The following is a 19,413-nucleotide window of genomic DNA, read 5'->3' on the forward strand; positions in this document are numbered from 1 at the left end:
GAAAGCAGTAGACATGAACATCTGAAGTTGCAAAAGTTTGGGTGCTTGATGGATGAGGGTGGGAGAGATGTGCACACACGGGAGCCTCATTTATCCAAGTGTCTTAATCAGAGTGTAGATTCTGCCCTCCGTCTGCCAGAATTAGACTGACAATTTTAGCTTACTTAGGGCTACAGTTTAAATAATCTACTTTTAAAAATGCAAAGTAACATATTTTGCAGAAGTGAACAGAGCCTTATTGAAACAATAGGCTTCAGCTTGTGACTGTATTGGGTTTGTTTGCTCGGACTTGAACACTTAGAATTGCTTTAAAAAGTGAGAAAGCAAAGCTAGAGAGAGTTTTCTAGGAAAAGTCAAGTGGGCGTAAACAAGGTTCATGAAGCAATTGCATGGTTATAGTGTCTGAGCACGCGCCGTCACCTGGCACCCAGCACCCAGTCAGTGTTCTGCAAACATCAAGTCCATGGCAGAGGCATGTAAGGAAGTTGGTTCCAGAAAGAAAAGGCCCAGCAGAAGGATAAATGATTGCCTGCCAGCTCCTGGTGTCAGAATTCATGCTCAGCTCTGGATTCCCCAGCTGAGCCCCAGTTAGAATCATTGATTACGTGAACTTGAAAGGAATCAACTAGAGCTACTAATGAGAGGTTCAGCCAGGCTGCCCATCCTGTGGATCACTGGGCTACCTCTTCTGTTAAACGACAAGTATGTCAGTGTGACCAAATAGTTTGACAGTAAAGTGTAGTCAGTTACTCCCTCTTGGACAGGCTCTCATCAAATCCTACGTCCCAAAGAGTCAATACCTCAAAGATGGCCCATTTGACGGACCCAGCACCAAGGTTCTGATTTACACTAAGCTCTGGGCTGGGGGCATCACAGGCTCGCCTGATTTCTAAGTCAAACAAATGCATCCCTCCTAAGAAGAGCCCACTTCCGAGGCCTGGTTCCTGGAGAACGTTCCACAGAGCTTCTCTATCCTGGAGAGAAGTCTCCACTGCAGGAGCCTGTGAACAGGCGTTCCAAGACCCCGTCTACCCCCATGAACACCTGCCAAGTGGACTGAACAGCAGGAATTCCCTAACCCCAGGGCCAGGAATTTTCAGGAAGGTTAGACCCCAGGAGACATAGCCGGGCTGATGAACCGTGTCTTTCACGTGATCAGACTCCTAGCTGTGGCCACTTAGGACAGGCAGGCTTTGAAAGGTGTGTGCCCGCCTGCTCCTGTTTTTCCGTCCTCCCCACGTGCATTTTGTTTTACTTGATAGCTGAGTTTGCTGCCAGGATCACCACCAGCCAGTGTGAGTTCTGCCCCCACGGCCACGTCTGTAATGTGGGAAGCTCGGTGTGATTGCAGGGCACCCCCACAGAGCGTGCGTTCCTCCCCTCCGTGTATTGGCAGAGACTGGGCATTTCTGAAAACCTGGGCAAAGTGCCTCTGGTGTCTGGTGACCAGAGCGCTGGGTCAGCGTCTCGAAGGTGCTGTTGCCTGTCCTGGTGGGCACTCTTGGTGACTGTTGCATCGCCGGCCATCAGCGGATCTTCTCTGAGGGGGGCCTAGCCTGTTCCTGAGCCAACAGCGCGGACAGTGGCCAGTGGTTAAGAGAGGAGGTGGCAAGGCAGGCAGCGTGTGGGGCCAGGAGGACTGGGGGGCACCATGGGGCTGCTCAGGAGGCCCGTCCACACCAGCGAGGGCCCCCGCCAGAGGGGCCAGGGCTGCTTGGGAGCTGCAGGGATGAAGCCGAGCTGCCCTCGGCCTCACCGGGGATGTAAAACCTCAGGCTATTTCTACCAAAAGGATGCTGTTTTCTTTCCCCACCTCTATTATAAATTGAAATGTGGAGTTTACTGAGAGGTTTTGTTATAGAGAAAACAAATGTATACAAACCACCGAATTATTACATAGGCACCACTGATTACAGAAGAACTGTTATAACTTGCAAATGAGGTGTTTGTTTTAGTTCTGAGACTCCTCCGGCAGTGCAGTCACACAGGAACCAAAATATCACTAATAATGTGCGTTTCCAGCGAGTGCAGTGACGTGCGTGCTGTGCTTGAGCTTCGCCGTGGCTGTGTAAGAAGACGGGCGGGGTGGAAACTGCTTCCCTGTCGGTGCACTGATGAGACAGACACTGAGGCTCAGAAGCACTGGATTGTTTTCCGTAGGAGGCAGGTGTGTGCTTGGATTCTGTTGGTGGTTTCTCTTTCTTCAGAACTCATGTTCTTTACATCACTTTTTGCCTGTTTCAACAACAGGAAAGGCTATCTGAGTAATTCATTTCAGATTACGTTAGATTCATAACTAATTAACCAAAATTCTATTTTGTCCAGTCGACCTACCATAGGCTGGACTTTTGCATGAAGAATTTTATTTTCAAAATGCATATGGTGTTTAAGTCTGTAATTATCAGATTAAAGTTCCCTTGTTATCCTAAAGTTAAGAAAATGATTATCCAGGGGTTGTAGATTATAATAGCAGATTTTGTGCATGGTGTAGTTAGTACCTTTTCAAAGTCTCATAATTTGAGAAATACAGATTCAGCGGTCATTTAATGCCTGGTAAGTCACGGTCTATTTTCATAGTATAGCCCACTAAAAAGAACACATCTTTAAATAATAGATACACACATATATGTGTGTAGAAAATAAGCATGTGCGTCTGTGTCTCCTCGGGGGTATATATTGTATCTGCCTACTGACAAGAAAGGAAATTCCATGAGGAAGAATATGGGAATGTACTGTCCAGACTAGAGAAGACCCTCACGTCCTCTGCCATCTTTAACACTTAGTTTCTTAATATACTTTGTTTCTGAAATACATTTATAAATATGTAAATCCTTTCTTTGCTTACCCTTTACTTGAATCTGGGACTGTCTTGACAGTTCAACTTTGAGAACAGTTGATTTGCCCAATTGGGTCAAATGAAGTGAAATTGCAAACACCTTCCTTTTCTAGAGATTTCCTGGCTTCATGTTCTGTGTATGAATCAGCCAAAGACGTGTATGCATGCCCGGAAGTTCACGTCTGAGAGGAATTGAGTGGCTGGAAGGGAGTGTGGGTCATCACGCCGAGGGTGTACGCATACGCGGGCTGCTGTGGGCAGGGGGACGAGCTGGGTGCCGGGGTGGTGGTCCGTGCGGAGCAGAGCCCAGTGAGCTGTCGTCAGGCGGCACCCCTCACCCCTTCTCCCACCAGGGGCCCCTTCTCGGGGGGCGGTCAGCGCCCGTCCTGTTCTGACTCTGGGCTCTGTGTGCACTGCCCGCCCCCGCAAGCCATCCCCAACATCCTCCAGCTGCTCAGCAGACACGCATCTGTCTTTGAAGGGAATTCAAGACAAAGCCCACCCTCACAGAAACAACGTTTTAAATTGCCCGGTTTCCAGGGTATTTTTTTCCTTCCATGCAGGGTAATGTACTGGGAGTCACATAATTAAAACGTCGTGACAACTTGTAGTCAGTGGGCTTGAGTTTGGGGCTTCCCAGGTGGCGACGGTAAAGAATCCGCCTGCGATGCGGGAGATGCAGGAGACCTGGGTTCGATCCCTGGTCAGGAAGATCCCTTGGAGGAGCAAACGGCAACCCACTCCAGTCTCCTCGCCTGGCGCAGCCCATGGACAGAGGAGCCTGGCCAGCTACAGTCCGTGGGTCACAGAGAATCAGCCCCGACCTAGCAACTGAGCACACACGCACACACAGGCTTGAGCTTCCCGAAGACGAGGACAGATGAGGAGGCGAGGGTCTCCCGCTGTGGCCCCTGAACCTCCCTCTTGGCGTGGAGTTCGCACTGATTAGCCAAGTACCCTCTCACATCCTTCCCAGGAAACGGCCCTGATGAGGGAAGTGAGTTGGAACGCAGACAGATTGTGAACATCAGAATTAGCCCACCAGCTTTCTCCCGCAGTCAGCAGAAAAAAGCGTTCTGAGATCAGCGTGGAAACCAAGATGTATTTAGAAGGCAAGGTCTCAACTATTCACAGTTGGGAGAAAGAATATGATAACTTTTTATCTTAAAAATTAATCTCTCCCTTCATCCATGAACATGTCATTTTAGGAAGTTTAGTATTCAAATATGGCAAAGCGTATGGCTCTACCACTTAGAAATGAGTGAGGGCAGAATTAGACATTTCTAGATATCTGTCTGTAATAAAAGTTAACTTTCTCCTTTCAAGCTAATTTTACAGAATTAGAACATATAATTATATCTTATATTTCATGAATTTTCAGATGCTTCAATACAAACCAGAAAATTTGCTAACAAAGTGAAGTCATGTACGTTTGAGTTGCCAGCAACATGCATAAAGTATGGGAAAAATCTTTTTACATAATAATGAGAAATGGTCGATGTAAGAGAGTAGATCTAACATGTCTTTACTTGATCTGTTTTTAAAGTCTACTTGGAGGGATGACCAGGTTCCGTCTTTGTCTTCAGTTCAGTTCAGTTCAGTCGCTCAGTCGTGTCCGACTCTTTGCGACCCCATGGACTGCAGCACGCCAGGCCTCCCTGTCCATCACCAACTCCCGGAGTTCACCCAAACTTGTGTCCACTGAGTTGGTGATGCCATCCAGCCATCTCATCCACTGTCGTCCCCTCCTCCTCCTGCCCTCTTTGTCCTGATTTAATTTGTATTCCACCTGCTAGCCTGGCGGGACGTGGAGCAAGGTGGGAAGGCATATCCTGACACTCTAGGCACGTGTCTCTCTCTCCCTGGAGTTCAGTCTGGCGTCCAAAGGTCAGGATGATGATACCAGCCCTTTGCTCACCTCACTGCCTGCTTGCGAAGCCTAACGCAGGTGCCGTACGGACTGAAGCTGGAGACAGGTGAGCGGTCCAGAGTGGCTGTGTAGCAACTGATTCAGGTAGTTTTTGCAAGAAACTGGGCTCCCAGGCACAAACTCGAGCCCTTCTATGATCCTGAGGCCAAGCTCCGCGGTGAGGCGAGCAAACATGCTGTGTCCATCAAGGCTGAGTCACCTTAAAGACTCAGAGCTCAGTGACAGCTCAGCTCAAAACGTGGCGTGGGTCTTCTGTGCACACAGAAGCGCACGGGGCTCTGTGGGAACCAAAACCTAAACAGGCACCATTCTTTGCCCCCAGAACATAGTATAGTGTGGAAGAGGAGCGTGTGCTTGAAAATTTGTACATAATAGTTCTTCACAAAGGGCAGAATTAGAAGCCATAAGCCAAGAAGGAGGATTTAAAGATTGGAGTTAAAAGCAAGAACTCAAGTTTTCAGATAATGAAGACTGGTGAGTTTCATCTTAGGTTTCTATAGAAAGTGGTAGCGTTCCTGAGAGGTCTTTTCTGTCTGATATGGATGGAATACGCTTGAAGAGAAGGGGGTTCCCGCACCCCCAAGTTCCTCCCAATCATACTCCTAGGAACAGCCACATCAAACCTGTCTGTCAAACAGCAGGACCAACATTTTCAGACTTCTCTGCACCCCGGAGTTTACAGCATCAGCAGCAGTCTTGTTCTACTGGATCAGGGTGTTAAAGGTCAACCAACTAGTTTGGAAAGTCCCCAAGCGGTGTGTGTACATATGCGCGTGTGCATGTGTGGGATACACGTACAGACACGCAGAGCGAGAGAGGCAGTTGGTTAGCGTACTCTCGTCTGTCTCAGTCTGAAAACTACTGATTTCAAAGCAGCTCTTGTCTGGGTGGGGTATGACTATTCTCTTCTGTAGTCCCCAAACATAGGTAAACCACAAACCTAAAATGTCAAGTAGAAACGTTCTCAAAGCAGTGAATAAATAAAACTTTATTCACCCACATTTCTAATGAAGATCCCTAATGAATAAAAGCTTTAAGAAGCATAATGTGCATGACCTACACTGAAAAGTATTATGCGACTTGGATCCCTCGTGAAAACCGTTATTTTTCGCTTCAGTTTATCTCATTTAGCTTGAAAGGCATTTTAAAATCGTGCTCCAGCCTAGGAAATGGACAGTATAGAATCAATAAGCCAATGGAGCTCTTCTGAGCAGCTGTAGAGACGAGATATTAGCCTGCTCTTTGGACGCCATCAGTCAGCTGTCCACGCATGAGGTCTGATTGGAGTGGAAAGAGGGGATGCGAGGCCGTGGGCAGGTGACAGGGAGGACCACGCTGCAGACGCGGGGCAGCCTCCCCTCCCTCGCTGCAGCTCTGGGCAGCGGGCTGCCCCTGGAGACAGGCCTTCTGCCCTCGGGGCGCCCTTACATCTGCCCCAAGGAGTTGAGTCCACACTGTGGTCAGGACCAGAGTGTCACCTCCAAACCAGGCCAGCTAACCAGTGCCTGCTGCCAGACCCCAGACCTCCTGGAGCTGTTCCCAGACTGCACAGGGATCTGGTGGTGGGCGGTCCTGTCAGTCCATGTCGATTAAATACAGTTCAGTTCAGTTCAGTCGCTCAGTTGTGTCCGACTCTTTTCGACCCCATGAATTGCAGCACGCCAGGCCTCCCTGTCCATCATCAACTCCCGGAGTTCACTCAGACTCACGTCCGTTGAGTCAGTGATGCCATCCAGCCATCTCATCCTCTGTCGTCCCCTTCTCCTCCTGCCCCCAATCCCTCCCAGCATCAGAGTCTTTTCCAACAAGTGTAAGTTAAATGCGCACATAGGTTATCAAAGCCGGAATAAGCACTCAGCTCCTGCTGCGCTTCCGTGTGCTGGCACTGCACTAGCCAGCCTGGCAGCCCCTGGCCACGTGTGCTCATTTACATATAAACACCCTGAATTTGAATTTAAGTTAAGGAAACTGGCAGCATGCTCTGTACCACTGGCTCCCCACCGCCACTGCCTGCTCCTGGGGTGCACGCCCCTCATTCTCCAGTCTCGGCCCCGAGGCCAGCTCCCAGCCGGCCAGGCCTGACTCCGCCTGACGTGACCTCTGCCCGGGTCTCCTGTCCCTCACGGCCCAGGTCACCACCCGACCGCACACTTTATGTCGACTTCGTTTGCTTCTCTTCCGGCGCTGACGCCGCGATGTCCCTGCTGCCCACCCCTCTCCCCGGGGTCACCCGTCTGCCCCAAACGCGGCTCAGTAAGCAGTGGTGGAGGGAAGACACGGCCGTGTCCGTGTTCCCCAGGCCCATCAGATCTGGGACACTTGGGACCTCAGCTGGGAACGGGACACAGACGTGCCCTGCAGTGTCCTCTCTGACCTTTCTGAAGCTGGAGGAAGCCATCTGGAAAAACAATACTTGACCCGAGGAACCGACAGACGGAGGCGCCGCCACACCCGCATCCCAGCCTCATCCAGAGCCGCCCCTTTCCACCCCCATCTGTGCCCCGAGATCACTCTGGCCCCCACGACGGAGACAATGGGGACAGGCCGTGCGGGTCTGTCTCATGGGGTCCGTCTCGGGCCAAGGAAGGCTTCTGGCAAGGTCAGGAGCCGACATGGTGAACGTGCAGAAGCCCAGGGCTCGGGGGGAGCCCGGCATGTTCACCAGGGACCCGGTGCCCGGGGTGCCCTGTGCCGAGCCCGGGACAGCGGGGTGTGGAGAAGCGTGTGTCCACTGCAGGGACGGAGCCTCCGCAGCAGACACACAGCAGGAACGAGTCTGGTCCCGCGAACCGCTCCTTCTGGGAGAAGCAGGTCGAGCCGTTGGTGAGCAGACAGGTGCGCAGAGGAGACCGCAGCGAAACAGCCATGGAAGCGGGAACGCAGAGCTCCGAAGGGAGGGCTGCAAGTGCGTTTCGGGTGATTGCGCATGAATCACCTCCGCCGGGAGGAGCTCCAGTGAGGACAGAGAAGCTGCTGTCTGACGTGAGAGCAGGGACAGACAGCTCAGGGCCAGGGGCAGCGGTGAAGGCGAAGGACGCTCCTCAGGGGAACTGTCTGTCCTTCCCGAACTGCAGGGGCTCATCCCGGCGGGGGCCCGTCTGGCTCTCCTACCTCTGAGCATCGCCTGCATCCCGGCAACTTCGCAGCAGCGGGCAGGAGACGAGGGGACGATGCCCCGTGAGAGCAAGGCCCTCAGGTGTGGGGGCTACCCCCCAGTAGAGCACCTGCAGAAGGAGGACCCCCCTGTCCAGGCCCCGGTGGGGACCACTGTGCCCCTGAGAAGCCTGTGAGTTGGTGTCTGGGCATCAGGGGTCCTCTGGTGCACACACCGCAGGGAGACTCTGACCGGCTGGCATGCAGTATTCTACTTCCTTAACCAGAAAACAGTCCCGGGGAATTCTAAATATTTTTTCACAGTCAATAGGGAAGTCTTGTGCCGGATAGCAACCATCCATCTTAAACAACCTTTGAGAGATGCTGAGTATTTTATTAACGTGACCCAGGCATCAGCCTTCCCTGGTGGTCCAGTGGGTAAGGCTTCCAGGTCCACCGCAGGCCGTGTGGGTTCCATCTCTGGTCGGGGAGCTAAAATTCCACCCACATGCCTCACGGCCAAAAAACCAAAACATAAAACAATACGATAATGTAGTCAATAAAGACTTTTGAAATAGTTCACATCAATAATAATAACAATGTTTTTTAAAAAAAAAAAGGCAACTCTCCAGTCCACGCTTGTGGTCACTGCAGTCTGTAGCTGCAGGGCTGTGCCTGGCGCCCTGGGGCAGGTCTGACATGTACTAGTAAATGAATAGCCAGCACTGGATGCTCTGGGGCTGCACAGGCTGGTGCTGGTGCAGAAATGCCTGTTGTTTGGAGGAAGAAGAAGAAAGGGGTTGTATGTCTGCATATAAGAAGAAAATAAGAAGCAGCGGGTTCTGGGGGAGAGGCCAAGGGGGCCCTGGGCCAGCTCTCAGAGGCTGATTCGTTGCTCTGCCCATCGAGAACCCACCCCGAGCTCTCAGAATTTGAACTCAGGAACCCAGGACACCCAGGAGGGGCCCTTCCACTCTGCAAAGGGGACCTCAGTGTCCACCCTGCCCCGTGCAGTCCTGGGCTCCCCTGGGTGCTCAGTACAGTTGGGGAGCTGGGGGGGGCCCTCAGTGAGGTCAGTGGGCCTCTGGTCCACGTGGCCTGCTCTTCCCAGCCTCCACCCTTCTCACCACCAGAGGAAGGGTGATGCCCAGGAGTGACCTTTCCTACATGAAGGGCTGCAGGAAACTGTGAGCTTTTGTGATTTGCAACCCATGGAGGGTATCCTCTTAGACCACGTCTTCTATGACCTGGCAGACCTAGAGAATTTCTGCTGTGAAGAAGTGTCTCTTCTTCCTGTTCTTCTACATTTTTGTTTTAATCTGTTGTCTACTTGAGAGGTTTTAACGTCTGGAAAGAACAACAGCAACCTACCTTTTGATTCTAGATGCTGAAAGAATCAAAAGGTGGGTCTCAGACTAACCTTTGGAGACAAAATGCTCATTGAAGTCTGCACTTGGTTTTAGAAGATTATAATCCACAGAGTTCTAACCACATCAAATTCTGGTTATGGGGATGGAGAAGAAAAATTTTCCTACATGGCTCCATTTTTTAGAGAATTTTTTGTCGCTGTTTTCTAATTGTAGCTTTGAGCATAAATTGTTTTTAACAATCTGATTCAAAAGATGAAGTTCAGACCTACAACATTTCACAAAGCTCACATTGGAATCCAAAAGATGCATAGAATCCGAACAAAGATCCCGGTGGACTTGATGAGGAAATGCTGTGGAGGCCCAGTGGGCTGAGCTCCTGAACCGCCTACGCTTCCTGGGCGCAGGGCCGTCCCCTCGAGTGGCTGGATCAGCCCTCCTCCAGTTTCCAGCGGCGTGGACACACTGGGAGCCCCTCCCAAAGGCAAGCCCAAGGCTGCCCGCTGCACGTGTCCTCCCCGTGAGTTACTGCAGCGGCTCTGCTAGAGAAGAGCCTCCACCCGGGCAGAAAGGCCACAGAGATGCGGGGCCTTCTCCTTAACCTCTCAGTGGCCGTGCTCTTTTGTTTAGAATGTGGACCTGAACTATAAAATAATTTTCTGGTAAAACATCTTTTCTCATCGCAAACACACTCTCCCTGTTTCCTGGATCATTCATCACATGAAGAACTACCCCCACTGACTCTTGAATCTCTTTGGATTGAAAATTCAGTTTGTGGGCCATGAAGACCACGTTGTTAATGCCTAGCTGGCCCAGAGACTTCTGGACCATCTCCCACTGCCCACTTCCACACGTGATCCTGTTCATCGTGAGCCTCAGCGAAAACACAACTAGAAGGGTAAACTGCCCGAAAGCACGAAATCAGAGACGGAATTCCAAAAGCTCACTGTGAGTGACCTTGAATTCTGGAGGCTGAAGCTTCGAACCTGCTTGTTGGCAGGTTCCTGATGGACCCCCTCCATCCGTCCACATCATTAAGGCTTGACTTTGTCTCACATGTGTTTTTAAAGAGTTAAATACTGATACCTTGAGAAAGTCCGTTACCCACAAGGATCTTTCGCGCCTGGAGCCGTCTCTCCTGCCATCCCCATGCTCACGGCAGGGGTCAAGCAGCCTCGAGGACACAGAGGGTGGCCTCCCGGTTTTGAGAGCCTCACCCTGGCCGTGAGTGATGTACTGTTAGCTGAATGCTTCCTCGGTATTTCTGATGTGTTCACTGGTCTTGTTTTCCTTTGGCTGCTCTTTGGAAAACACGTATGCTCATTCTCAGGCTATCGACTCCTAGAAATTATCCAAAGCAGCGACAACATTTATTTCATACAATTAATGATACTCTCTGACTAATATATGACAAATTTGATTTGCTGATGTTTAGAGAGATGTTAAATTTCAAAAATGTGTTGGTTCCACGTGTGGGCCGGCAAGGATGTTACTTTCTGTTACTGACGTGTTGATGTCCAACCCCGTTCACCAACAAAAACCTTTTCTAAGGAGACAGCACAGAATCCATAAAGAAAACTCTTGGGCCCCCTGACTCAGCTCTGAATCACCCAGTATGTTCTAGCAATCAATACACCTCATTTCCTCACTAATACACTTTAAAAATTCTTCTTACTCTGGCTTGTTTAATCATAGAAACAAGGACTATATTTGAAAATGGCAGGCAGTTAACCAAATCCAACCTAAAGTGGGCGGGGGAATCCATTTGCAAATCCATTTAGTATTATCTATACTTTGCAATATATGTGGTAGTGACTGCGTAGCATGAGGGGAACGATGCATACTCTACAAATATCCCTCCAGAGTTAGAATATGTTTCGGATGAAATACAGGGGTTCAGGTCAGTTCACTCCCTCAGTTGTGTCCAACTCTTTGCGACCCCATGGACTGCAGCACACCAGGCTTCCCTGTCCATCACCAACTCCCGGAGCTTGCTCAAACTCAAGTCCATCGAGTGGTGATGCCATCCAATACAGGGGTGAGTGTAATTTTTAACATGATCCTTTTTAAAATGAGTATTCCCGAATTCTTGTGAGTGTCGACATGACACTTATCCACACGTTATATCCGCCGGCTCAGATGGTCACGCACACGGTGTATCTGCCAGCTGGCCACAGGCTTGCCGAGGCACAGGATGACCCCAGCAGTGCTGGATGGTGTGCTATTGGTGCTAACCCGCCGCACTCCTGCTTTTAATGGGCGTCTGGCCACTGTGTACTTCTCCCCACCCACCATCTCCAGCCCACTGAGATACAGTGAATCAGAGTACCTTCTAAGTTTTGCTGGGGCTTGTTGCTTCACAGTGTATCTCGATAAACTGGCTCTAAGGTAGAAAATTCAAAGCCACTCTCAACCCTAGCATGTGCTCTTGGTACTGACTGCCCAGGGTCGGTGTCGGCACAGAACCCACCAATGTCGGGATGTCAGCACCCCGGCAGGACCCACCAATGTCGAGATGTCAGCAACCACAGGACCCACCAATGTCGAGATGTCGGCAACCTGCAGGGCCCCCAATGTTGGCATGTCGGGACCCCAGCAGGACCCGCCAGAACCTTGGGCTTTCTTCTGTGCTGCCCAAGCATCTCTATGAAAGCATTTTAAAAGCAATTGTTGTGAACATCTGCTTACAAGGTGACGACAAGTTCACAAACTCTTAGAAAGCCTAGTCATACGATGGATATCATTATTATGCACGTGGTCAGGCAGTAAATAAATCCAATTTTAAAAGCAATGCTTAAAATGTAGAAGTAATGACAAAGTCATATTTTAAAATTATATTTAGGCTTCCCAGGTAGCTCAGTGGTAAAGAACCCACCTGCCAATGCAGGAGATGGGAAATCGATCCCTGACTCAGGAAGATCCCCTGGAGGAGGAACTGGCAACCCACTCCAGTATTCTTGCCTGGAGAATCCCATGGACAGAGGAGCCTGGTGGGCTGCAGTCCATGGGGTTGCAGAGAATCAGACACGACTTAGCAATTAAGCAGCAACAAGACTATGTTTCCGCTATCCAGCGGCTTGTCTGTCAACTCCGGAACTCCTAGTCTGTAGCAGCCCCCTGTGCCCTGAGCACACGCCCCTTTTATGTCCCTTCCGCCTGCGGACCTGCAGGGGGCCTCCAGGTCCCAGACGGCCGCGCCCCGAGCTTGCCTTCCGCGCTGTTGCAGCCACAAGTTCTAGCCGCTTTTCCCTCTTGTTTTCTCGTGTGTCCTCTTGTCTGCTCTCTTTGCAGAAGACCACCAGCTGGGCTGTCACGGCGCGCGCGCGCTGCAGGACGCGGAGAAGGACGACAACAACAACGAGGAGTACGACAACTACGACGAGCTGGTGGCCAAGTCGCTGCTGAACCTCGGCAAGATCGCGGAGGACGCGGCGTACCGCGCGCGCACCGAGTCCGAGATGAACAGCAGCACGTCCCACAGCCTGGAGGACGACAGCGACAAGACGGAGGTCCCCGGCCGCAAGGGCGAGCTCAGCCTGGACCTCGACAGCGACGTGGTCAGGGAGACGGTGGACTCCCTGAAGCTGCTGGCCCAGGGCCACGGCGCCGTGCTGGGGGACCACCCGGGCGACCGCGCCTACGCGGACGCGCTGGCGCCGCCCGACGGCCGGACCTTGAGCTACGGGATGCTGGGCAAGCCGGCCAACAACGGGCTGGCGGACAAGCTGGTGGAGGAGAGCGACGAGGAGGTGTGTCTGAGCAGCCTGGAGTGTCTCCGCAACCAGTGCTTCGACCTGGCGCGCAAGCTGAGCGAGGGCAGCCCCCAGGAGCGGCCGCCCCCGCCCGGCGCCGGCCCGCGCGCGCACGGCCGCCCGGAAGACGACTTCCCGGGCCGGACGCCGGACCGCAGCTACTCGGACATGATGAACCTGATGCGGCTGGAGGAGCAGCTGAGCCCCCGGCCCAGAACGTTCTCCAGCTGTGCCAAGGAGGACGGCGGGTACCGCGAGCGCGACGACGACGCCGCCTCCGTGACCTCCGACCGGTCGGAGGAGGTGTTTGACATGACCAAGGGCAACCTGACCCTCCTGGAGAAAGCCATCGCCCTGGAGACCGAGAGGGCCAAGGCCATGAGGGAGAAGATGGCGCTGGAGGCGGGCCGGAGGGACAGTCTGCGGTCCTTCGAGGACCAGTCCCCGCGGCCGCTCCCTGGGGAGGAGAGGAAGCCTAAGTCCGCTGACAGCCATGTCAAAAAGCCATACTATGGTAAAGGTAATATTTCTACCTAACGTAAGTGGCCTCGTGGAAGCGGGAGCTAGGGCGAAAGCTGTCAGGCGTAGGCTGCCGCTCACGGAGGCATCTCACCGCGCTGCATCACCAGTGCATGCTTCTTGTAGGTGATTCCAGAATTATGCCTCATGGTTATGTCTCCAAAGAGCAAATAACATATCTGTCTGAGAAATGCACAAAGCAGCTTAATAACATGATATTTCAGGGGAAGACGCATGTCTTGGAGATCCAGGGTGAGAGCACACGCCGGTCACGTGATAGAGAATCTTAGGATGAGTCTGTTTTCTCGCAGGTGAGCCACAGGCCGTGTGGAGTGGGAAGGGTTTAGGTGACAATTAGCCAAGGGGGGTGAAGTGTGCATTTCGAATTGCATTGAGTAGGTGGCGTCATGATTTATGAAAGTGAAAGTGAAGTCGCTTAGTCATGTCTGACTCTTTGCGACCCCATGGACCGTAGCCCACCAGGCTCCTCCATCCACGGGATTTTCCAGGCAAGAGTACCGCAGTGGGGTGCCATCGCCTTCTCCAGGAGATCTTCCATACCCAGAGTTTGAGCCCGGGTCTCCCGCCTTGTAAGCAGAGGCTTTACCATCTGAGCCACCAGGGAAGTCCTTGATTTATGAAATTATCATCCAGTGACCGGTATTGATGGACCCTCCCCCAAGGGAGGCATCCCTGCTAGGCCTGGACGGTAGCAGCAGAATGACCACTGACGTGAGGCGAGGGCAGTGGCTCCACGTCCATTGTCTTAAGTAGCCGGTCAGTGACGGGAGCCGCGTGTCCCCAGCGGAGACCAGTAGTTGTCCTTTTGGCGTACCCACCCCTCTCTGTTCCCAGCCACCGCGGAAGCAGTCACGGTGCTTGCTTTATCAGGAAGCACTCAAAACCATCCTCTGCCATAGCTCCAACCAGGCTTCCAGTTGTGAAGTGTGTGGGTGCACATCTGCGTGGGTCTGTGCATTTAGCCACATGCATTCACGTTTGCTACACCTAATACGTGTAGGTGTGTATTTCCAGCCTGAACGGTTGACGGCAGGTTTCCAGTAACAGCCATGTTCGCTTTCAGTATGAAGTGGATTATAATTTGACCTCGTGTAGGAGCTTGTGAATATTTCAGTTTCAAGACTCTTTCAGAACCAAGTGAGAAGAAGCAACTTCAAGAATGAAACTGGTGATTCCCTGAATCCTTCCCTAGTTGTGCCAGAAAGGCCTTCTGTCTTGGGTGTGGTCCTATTCCTTATGAATATTGTTTCCTTATAACGAGGTTCAGATTTTGCTTTGGAAATCAGTTGCTAGGGCAACGTCACACAGTCAGAACCCACTTCTGTGTGGACACAGGTGTGTTTTTTCCTCTCGATGGGCATGCACCCCCAGGGGCGCATCGGGCTTTTCTTTAACTCCACTGGAGACGGACCTCAGCCAGGCCTGCTGGGTCCTGCATGTGCCAGGTGCTTGGGTGCTGACGGCCGTTTCAGTAAGGCAGGTGTAGGCCAGACCCTGTGAAGGGCAGCGTGTGAAGACCATGGCATGGAGCTCAGGGGATTGCCAGGCTTGCTTTGGGTGTTACAAGACCCGGAGATGCAGCGACTGTGTTATAACGAACAGTCTCTTAGAAATCCGTAGTTGGATATTTGAGACTCCCAGGTGGCACTGGTGGTAAAGAACTCGCATGCTAATACAGGAGACATGAGGGACGCGGGTTCGATCCCTGGGTTGGGAGCGCACGCCAGTGTTCTTGCCTGGAGAACCCCATGGACAGGGAAACCCGGTGGCCTATAGGCCACGGGGCCGCAGAGCCGAACACGACTGAAGCGACCTACACACACACAGACACGGAGCACTTGGGAAGAAACGGTGTCCTTCCCTGGGGACTGGGTCGGGACAGACACGACGGCTCTCTGCAGAGTGTTTCAGGCCTGAGTCTGGTCGCGAAGGCAGCCACACGGGCTCATGCACGCGGGCTTCCTGTGCCTGTGCTGGTTTCTGCGGTCTCTTCCAACCCAGCAACCCGCTGTAGATTTTCACTCACTTTGTTTTGTTATTGTTGTTTTGTGTTGTTTTGGGGAAGAAGTGGAGTTCGGATCACTTGTTTCCCCTCAATAAACAGGGACAGAATGGAAACAAACACTAAAATCCCCAAACGGAGATGCGCTTTTTCCCTGAAAGGGGGGAAGATTGGGGATTGGACTTCCCTGACGACTTCAGCCTCTCCCCAGGTTTTCCACATCCTCCCCCTCTGGTCAAAGCACACCTCCATTTCCTCTCAGTGTGTTCCACGTCGCTCCCAAATTTCTTTTGAAGATGTCGTAGTTACATGCAGAACCAAATAATAAAGCCAAGGAAGAACACCAATGTGGGGAGAGAGAGAAAGTGTCTCCTATTTTAAAAAAGCTATCTGCCCTCCTGGGCTTCCCTGGTGGCTCGGGCAGTAAAGAATCTGCCTGCAATGCAGAGACCTGGTTCCATCCCTGGGTCAGGAAGATCCCCTGCGAAGGCACTGTCTGCCCACTCCAGTATTCTTGCCTGGGATATCCCATGGACAGAGGAGCCTGGCAGGCATGGCCAAGTGTGTATCAACAATCTATGGTCAGCTTCTCTGCTGCTATATTAAACATGGAGAGAACACTCATACCAATTCTCCAAAAGCTTGAGCTAAAACAAAAGTTCATCACAAAACTTTTTCCACCTTCTCCTCAAGTGTCTACTCCAAAGGGAGAAAGGGAAGGGCTAGAGCCAGCGCGCAGGTGTTTCTAGATGTCGTTGCAAGCCTTTGGGGTAGACTGTTGGCCGGTTTTGCTTGCTTGGTTGTTTTGCGTTTGCTCAAAGATTTGCTTTCAAGATGAATTGGGGTTGTGAGAAGGGAGAAAGCAAGGAGGTGGGGTGTTGGTGAAGGCAGACGTGACCGCCCTCCCCCAGGACACAGGCGTCGAGAGGAGAGTACAGCCGGGCGTCTCCAAACCTGCAGTGGCCAGAGACGCATGGTGGTCACACAAATCTGCTCTGAGCTTCAGAACACTCTCAAGGTCGTGACATAGTATAATTTGTTAGGAAACTGTAAAAACTCATGGAAAAGAGCCACATAATGATTCCTAATAGTTATAACTTATGTTTTTATCCTTTAAAGTCATTTATATCTAGTTTATTATTTTAAATGATATCTTTAATTTATGATCTTAAATAATATTTTCCTTTGAAATGGTTACTTGCACTTACTATTTTATATTTGCATCCATTCAGTTATACCACTATTATTATGAAATTACTCAAAGGCAATAAAATGCTGAGCCTTTGGTTGTCAGAGAATCTCAAATTTAAAGATACTTGGAAATTGAAGTCACAGAAGCATAGGTTTAGATTTGTCTTCAGAGTTGATTATCTGTAAATAAAGGCAGAAAGTAGCTGACCGTTGTATCTAGGACATATCTCTCACTAAGAGATTCCAGGACCTGGAAGATATATTTTAGAGAATAAAATGTTAGCTAAACAATAAAAGGAAGGATTTTTATGCAAACATAAAAGTATATATATATATTCCTGTGAGTCCTATGTCTATTTCAAGTTTACATAAATGATTAAGAAAAAAATTTTATAAAAGTTTCAAAAATTTTAGACCAATCCTCTTTCTTGATATAAAATGAATCCTTCTCCAAAAGTAAAACATCTGTTTTCTAGATGTTTTACTAGAAAAATTACTATTGGCCTGATTACTGCAGTATCAATATAAAAGCATTAAATCCCGAAAGATCCGTTACCTGTAGCTTCCCCGGGCCAGACTTCTAGTGGTCGCCATCTGTGGTTCATCTGTGCGTCTCGTTTTGAAAACTGGTTCAAAAGCAGTGTTTCGCACACTGATGTTACTGTTTGGTCTGGGCTTCATCGTAGAAATAGGTTCTGGGGTTATTTTCTGCACATTTATGAGCTGCGGCCAGTTCTGGTCTAGGGTTAATTTTGTTGGCAATGTCACCGCACTCTGGCATCTGGCGTCCACCCCGTGGGCACCACAGTGCCCAGGCTGCCCAGAAGTGCCGCCCCGTAGTCTGGTGCATGCTCGCACAGCTGTCCAAGCCTTCCTCTGGCTCCAAGCACAGACGAAGGGATCAAAACAAATTACTGCTGCAGCAGCTTCTGAAACGTTCTTGATTGCCCATCACCTCTGTCAGGTGGGAGTCCTGCCATTTCGGTCATTTGCTTGCAGTGCCTTCTGAGAGTTCAGTCTGTCTTGAGAAAAGCACTGAATTTGTGTCCTAAGAACAGTGTTTCAAGAGAAGACATTTCAGTACCAGTAAAATTGTGCAGTTAATGGCGCATACGATCAGAGAATTCAGTAAGAAACTCTGCTGCAGAGTGCTTAAAAGATGTTATGTTTCCTGGTTGGATGTCACGAAGCAGTTGGTGAAGGATTATGGAGATGTCTTGTTCTCTGAGAAGGTCACTGTCTCATCATTATTTATGTTGATTTCTTTGAGCAACAACTTATCATGTAACACACGGGAAATGATTAATCAAGAGTTCAGATAAGGAGAGCCTTTTTTTCTTTAGCATTGAAAGTAAAATATGATTCATGATTACACCGTTTAAGGTTAAAAAAAAAAATCACCTGAAACCAGAGAACGACCCAGGATGTGGCAGTGTGCCCCCGACACCTGCTTTACGTCTTTATGTATCAAGGTCTCTTCAGATTGTTAAATAATCACATTTGTCTTCGGTTGGTTGAAAAAAAAATTCATTCTCTTGACACCTGTTATCGCTTTTAGATCCCTCGAGAGCAGAAAAGAAAGAGAGCAAGTGCCCCACCCCTGGGTGCGATGGAACGGGCCACGTAACCGGGCTTTATCCGCATCACCGCAGTCTGTCCGGATGCCCGCACAAAGATAGGGTCCCTCCAGAAAGTAAGTCCGCGTTTCCCCAGCGCCCTGGCGCGCACACGCCTGCCCCTCGTTTCTGCGTCCTCTCGCCTGTCATTCCATCTCCGGTCAGTGCCGCCTGGCGCGTGTGTCCTCCTTGTCCGAGGGGCAGCTCGGCCAGGACCCCGGCCCCACCACCGCAGCGTCCCCTCGGTGCGGTCCCTGCATACCCACCTCGGACCCCAGCTCCATATCAGTCACCCACCGTGACCCCCGAGCAGACAGCCTGGTCTTGCCTTCATCTCGAGCTCGCAGCAACCCTCGCCAGGCACCTCCCTCCTTTCCTCCCCACAGATCGCAGCCCTGAATCTAGACAGTCTCTGAGGCATCCACCCCACGCCCCACGCGCTGACCCCCAAAGAAAAGGGACTCTGAGGTGGCTTTTGCCCAGTTATCCGCACTTCTCCATCCACGCGAACCAGTATTTATGTGTACCTGCATCTCTGTGTCATTATGTCCCAACAGTTCTACACCGTAAAATCTTAAGGAGGTTTAACTCGAGTTGGTTTCCATCTTACGAATCTGTTTGAATTAGTTAGGTTCTGAGAACATGCACTCCATCTATGAAAACAACTAAATTTCTTTTAGAACTGAAATGATGTACCTTTTTTTGCTTATCTTTTCTCCACACATAAAGTGTGCCAACTATGAAGGTACAATTAGAACTGATGGCTCAGGAAAAAGGGACGTTTTCAGGAATGACTGTGTTGGCCCCTGATTTGGGGTCTAAGGTGGTGGGGGTCCCTCATCCTGTAAGACGCGGTTTCTAGTGGGGACCACTCGTCGCCCGGCTGGAGAAGCGGCAGTGGCCAGCTGGTGGTTGAGGGGGCCCTTCTGGGGACTTCCCCATCACAGCGGCCAGCTTTGGAGGAGCAGAGAAAGCTGTGCAGCTTAGAGGACAGGTTGAGCTGAGTGTTTTCAGATGACGTATTTGTAGAAGCTGCTGTGGCTGCAGGCTTGCAGGTGGCCCCTGGCAGTGGGAAGCCCAGTCTCT

General features: G+C 50.9%; 1 protein-coding gene across 18 annotated transcripts in view; it reads left to right on the forward strand.

Annotated features, from left to right (window-relative positions):
• Positions 1-19,413, forward strand: part of MYT1L (myelin transcription factor 1 like) — a 396,883-nt gene that overhangs the window by 289,003 nt on the left and 88,467 nt on the right. For 14 of the 18 annotated variants that reach the window (XM_061426756.1, XM_061426757.1, XM_061426755.1 and 11 more), the window contains 2 exons: positions 12,518-13,498; positions 18,270-18,404. In XM_061426756.1, the coding sequence (XP_061282740.1) occupies positions 12,518-13,498; positions 18,270-18,404 (1,116 nt within the window). The remainder of the gene's footprint in view (positions 1-12,517; positions 13,499-18,269; positions 18,405-19,413) is intronic. The other 4 variants (XM_061426762.1, XM_061426773.1, XM_061426768.1 and 1 more) reach the window with 1 other exon arrangement.

Source organism: Bos javanicus, chromosome 8, assembly GCF_032452875.1.
Source record: "Bos javanicus breed banteng chromosome 8, ARS-OSU_banteng_1.0, whole genome shotgun sequence".
In the NCBI taxonomy this organism is placed as follows: domain Eukaryota; kingdom Metazoa; phylum Chordata; class Mammalia; order Artiodactyla; family Bovidae; genus Bos; species Bos javanicus.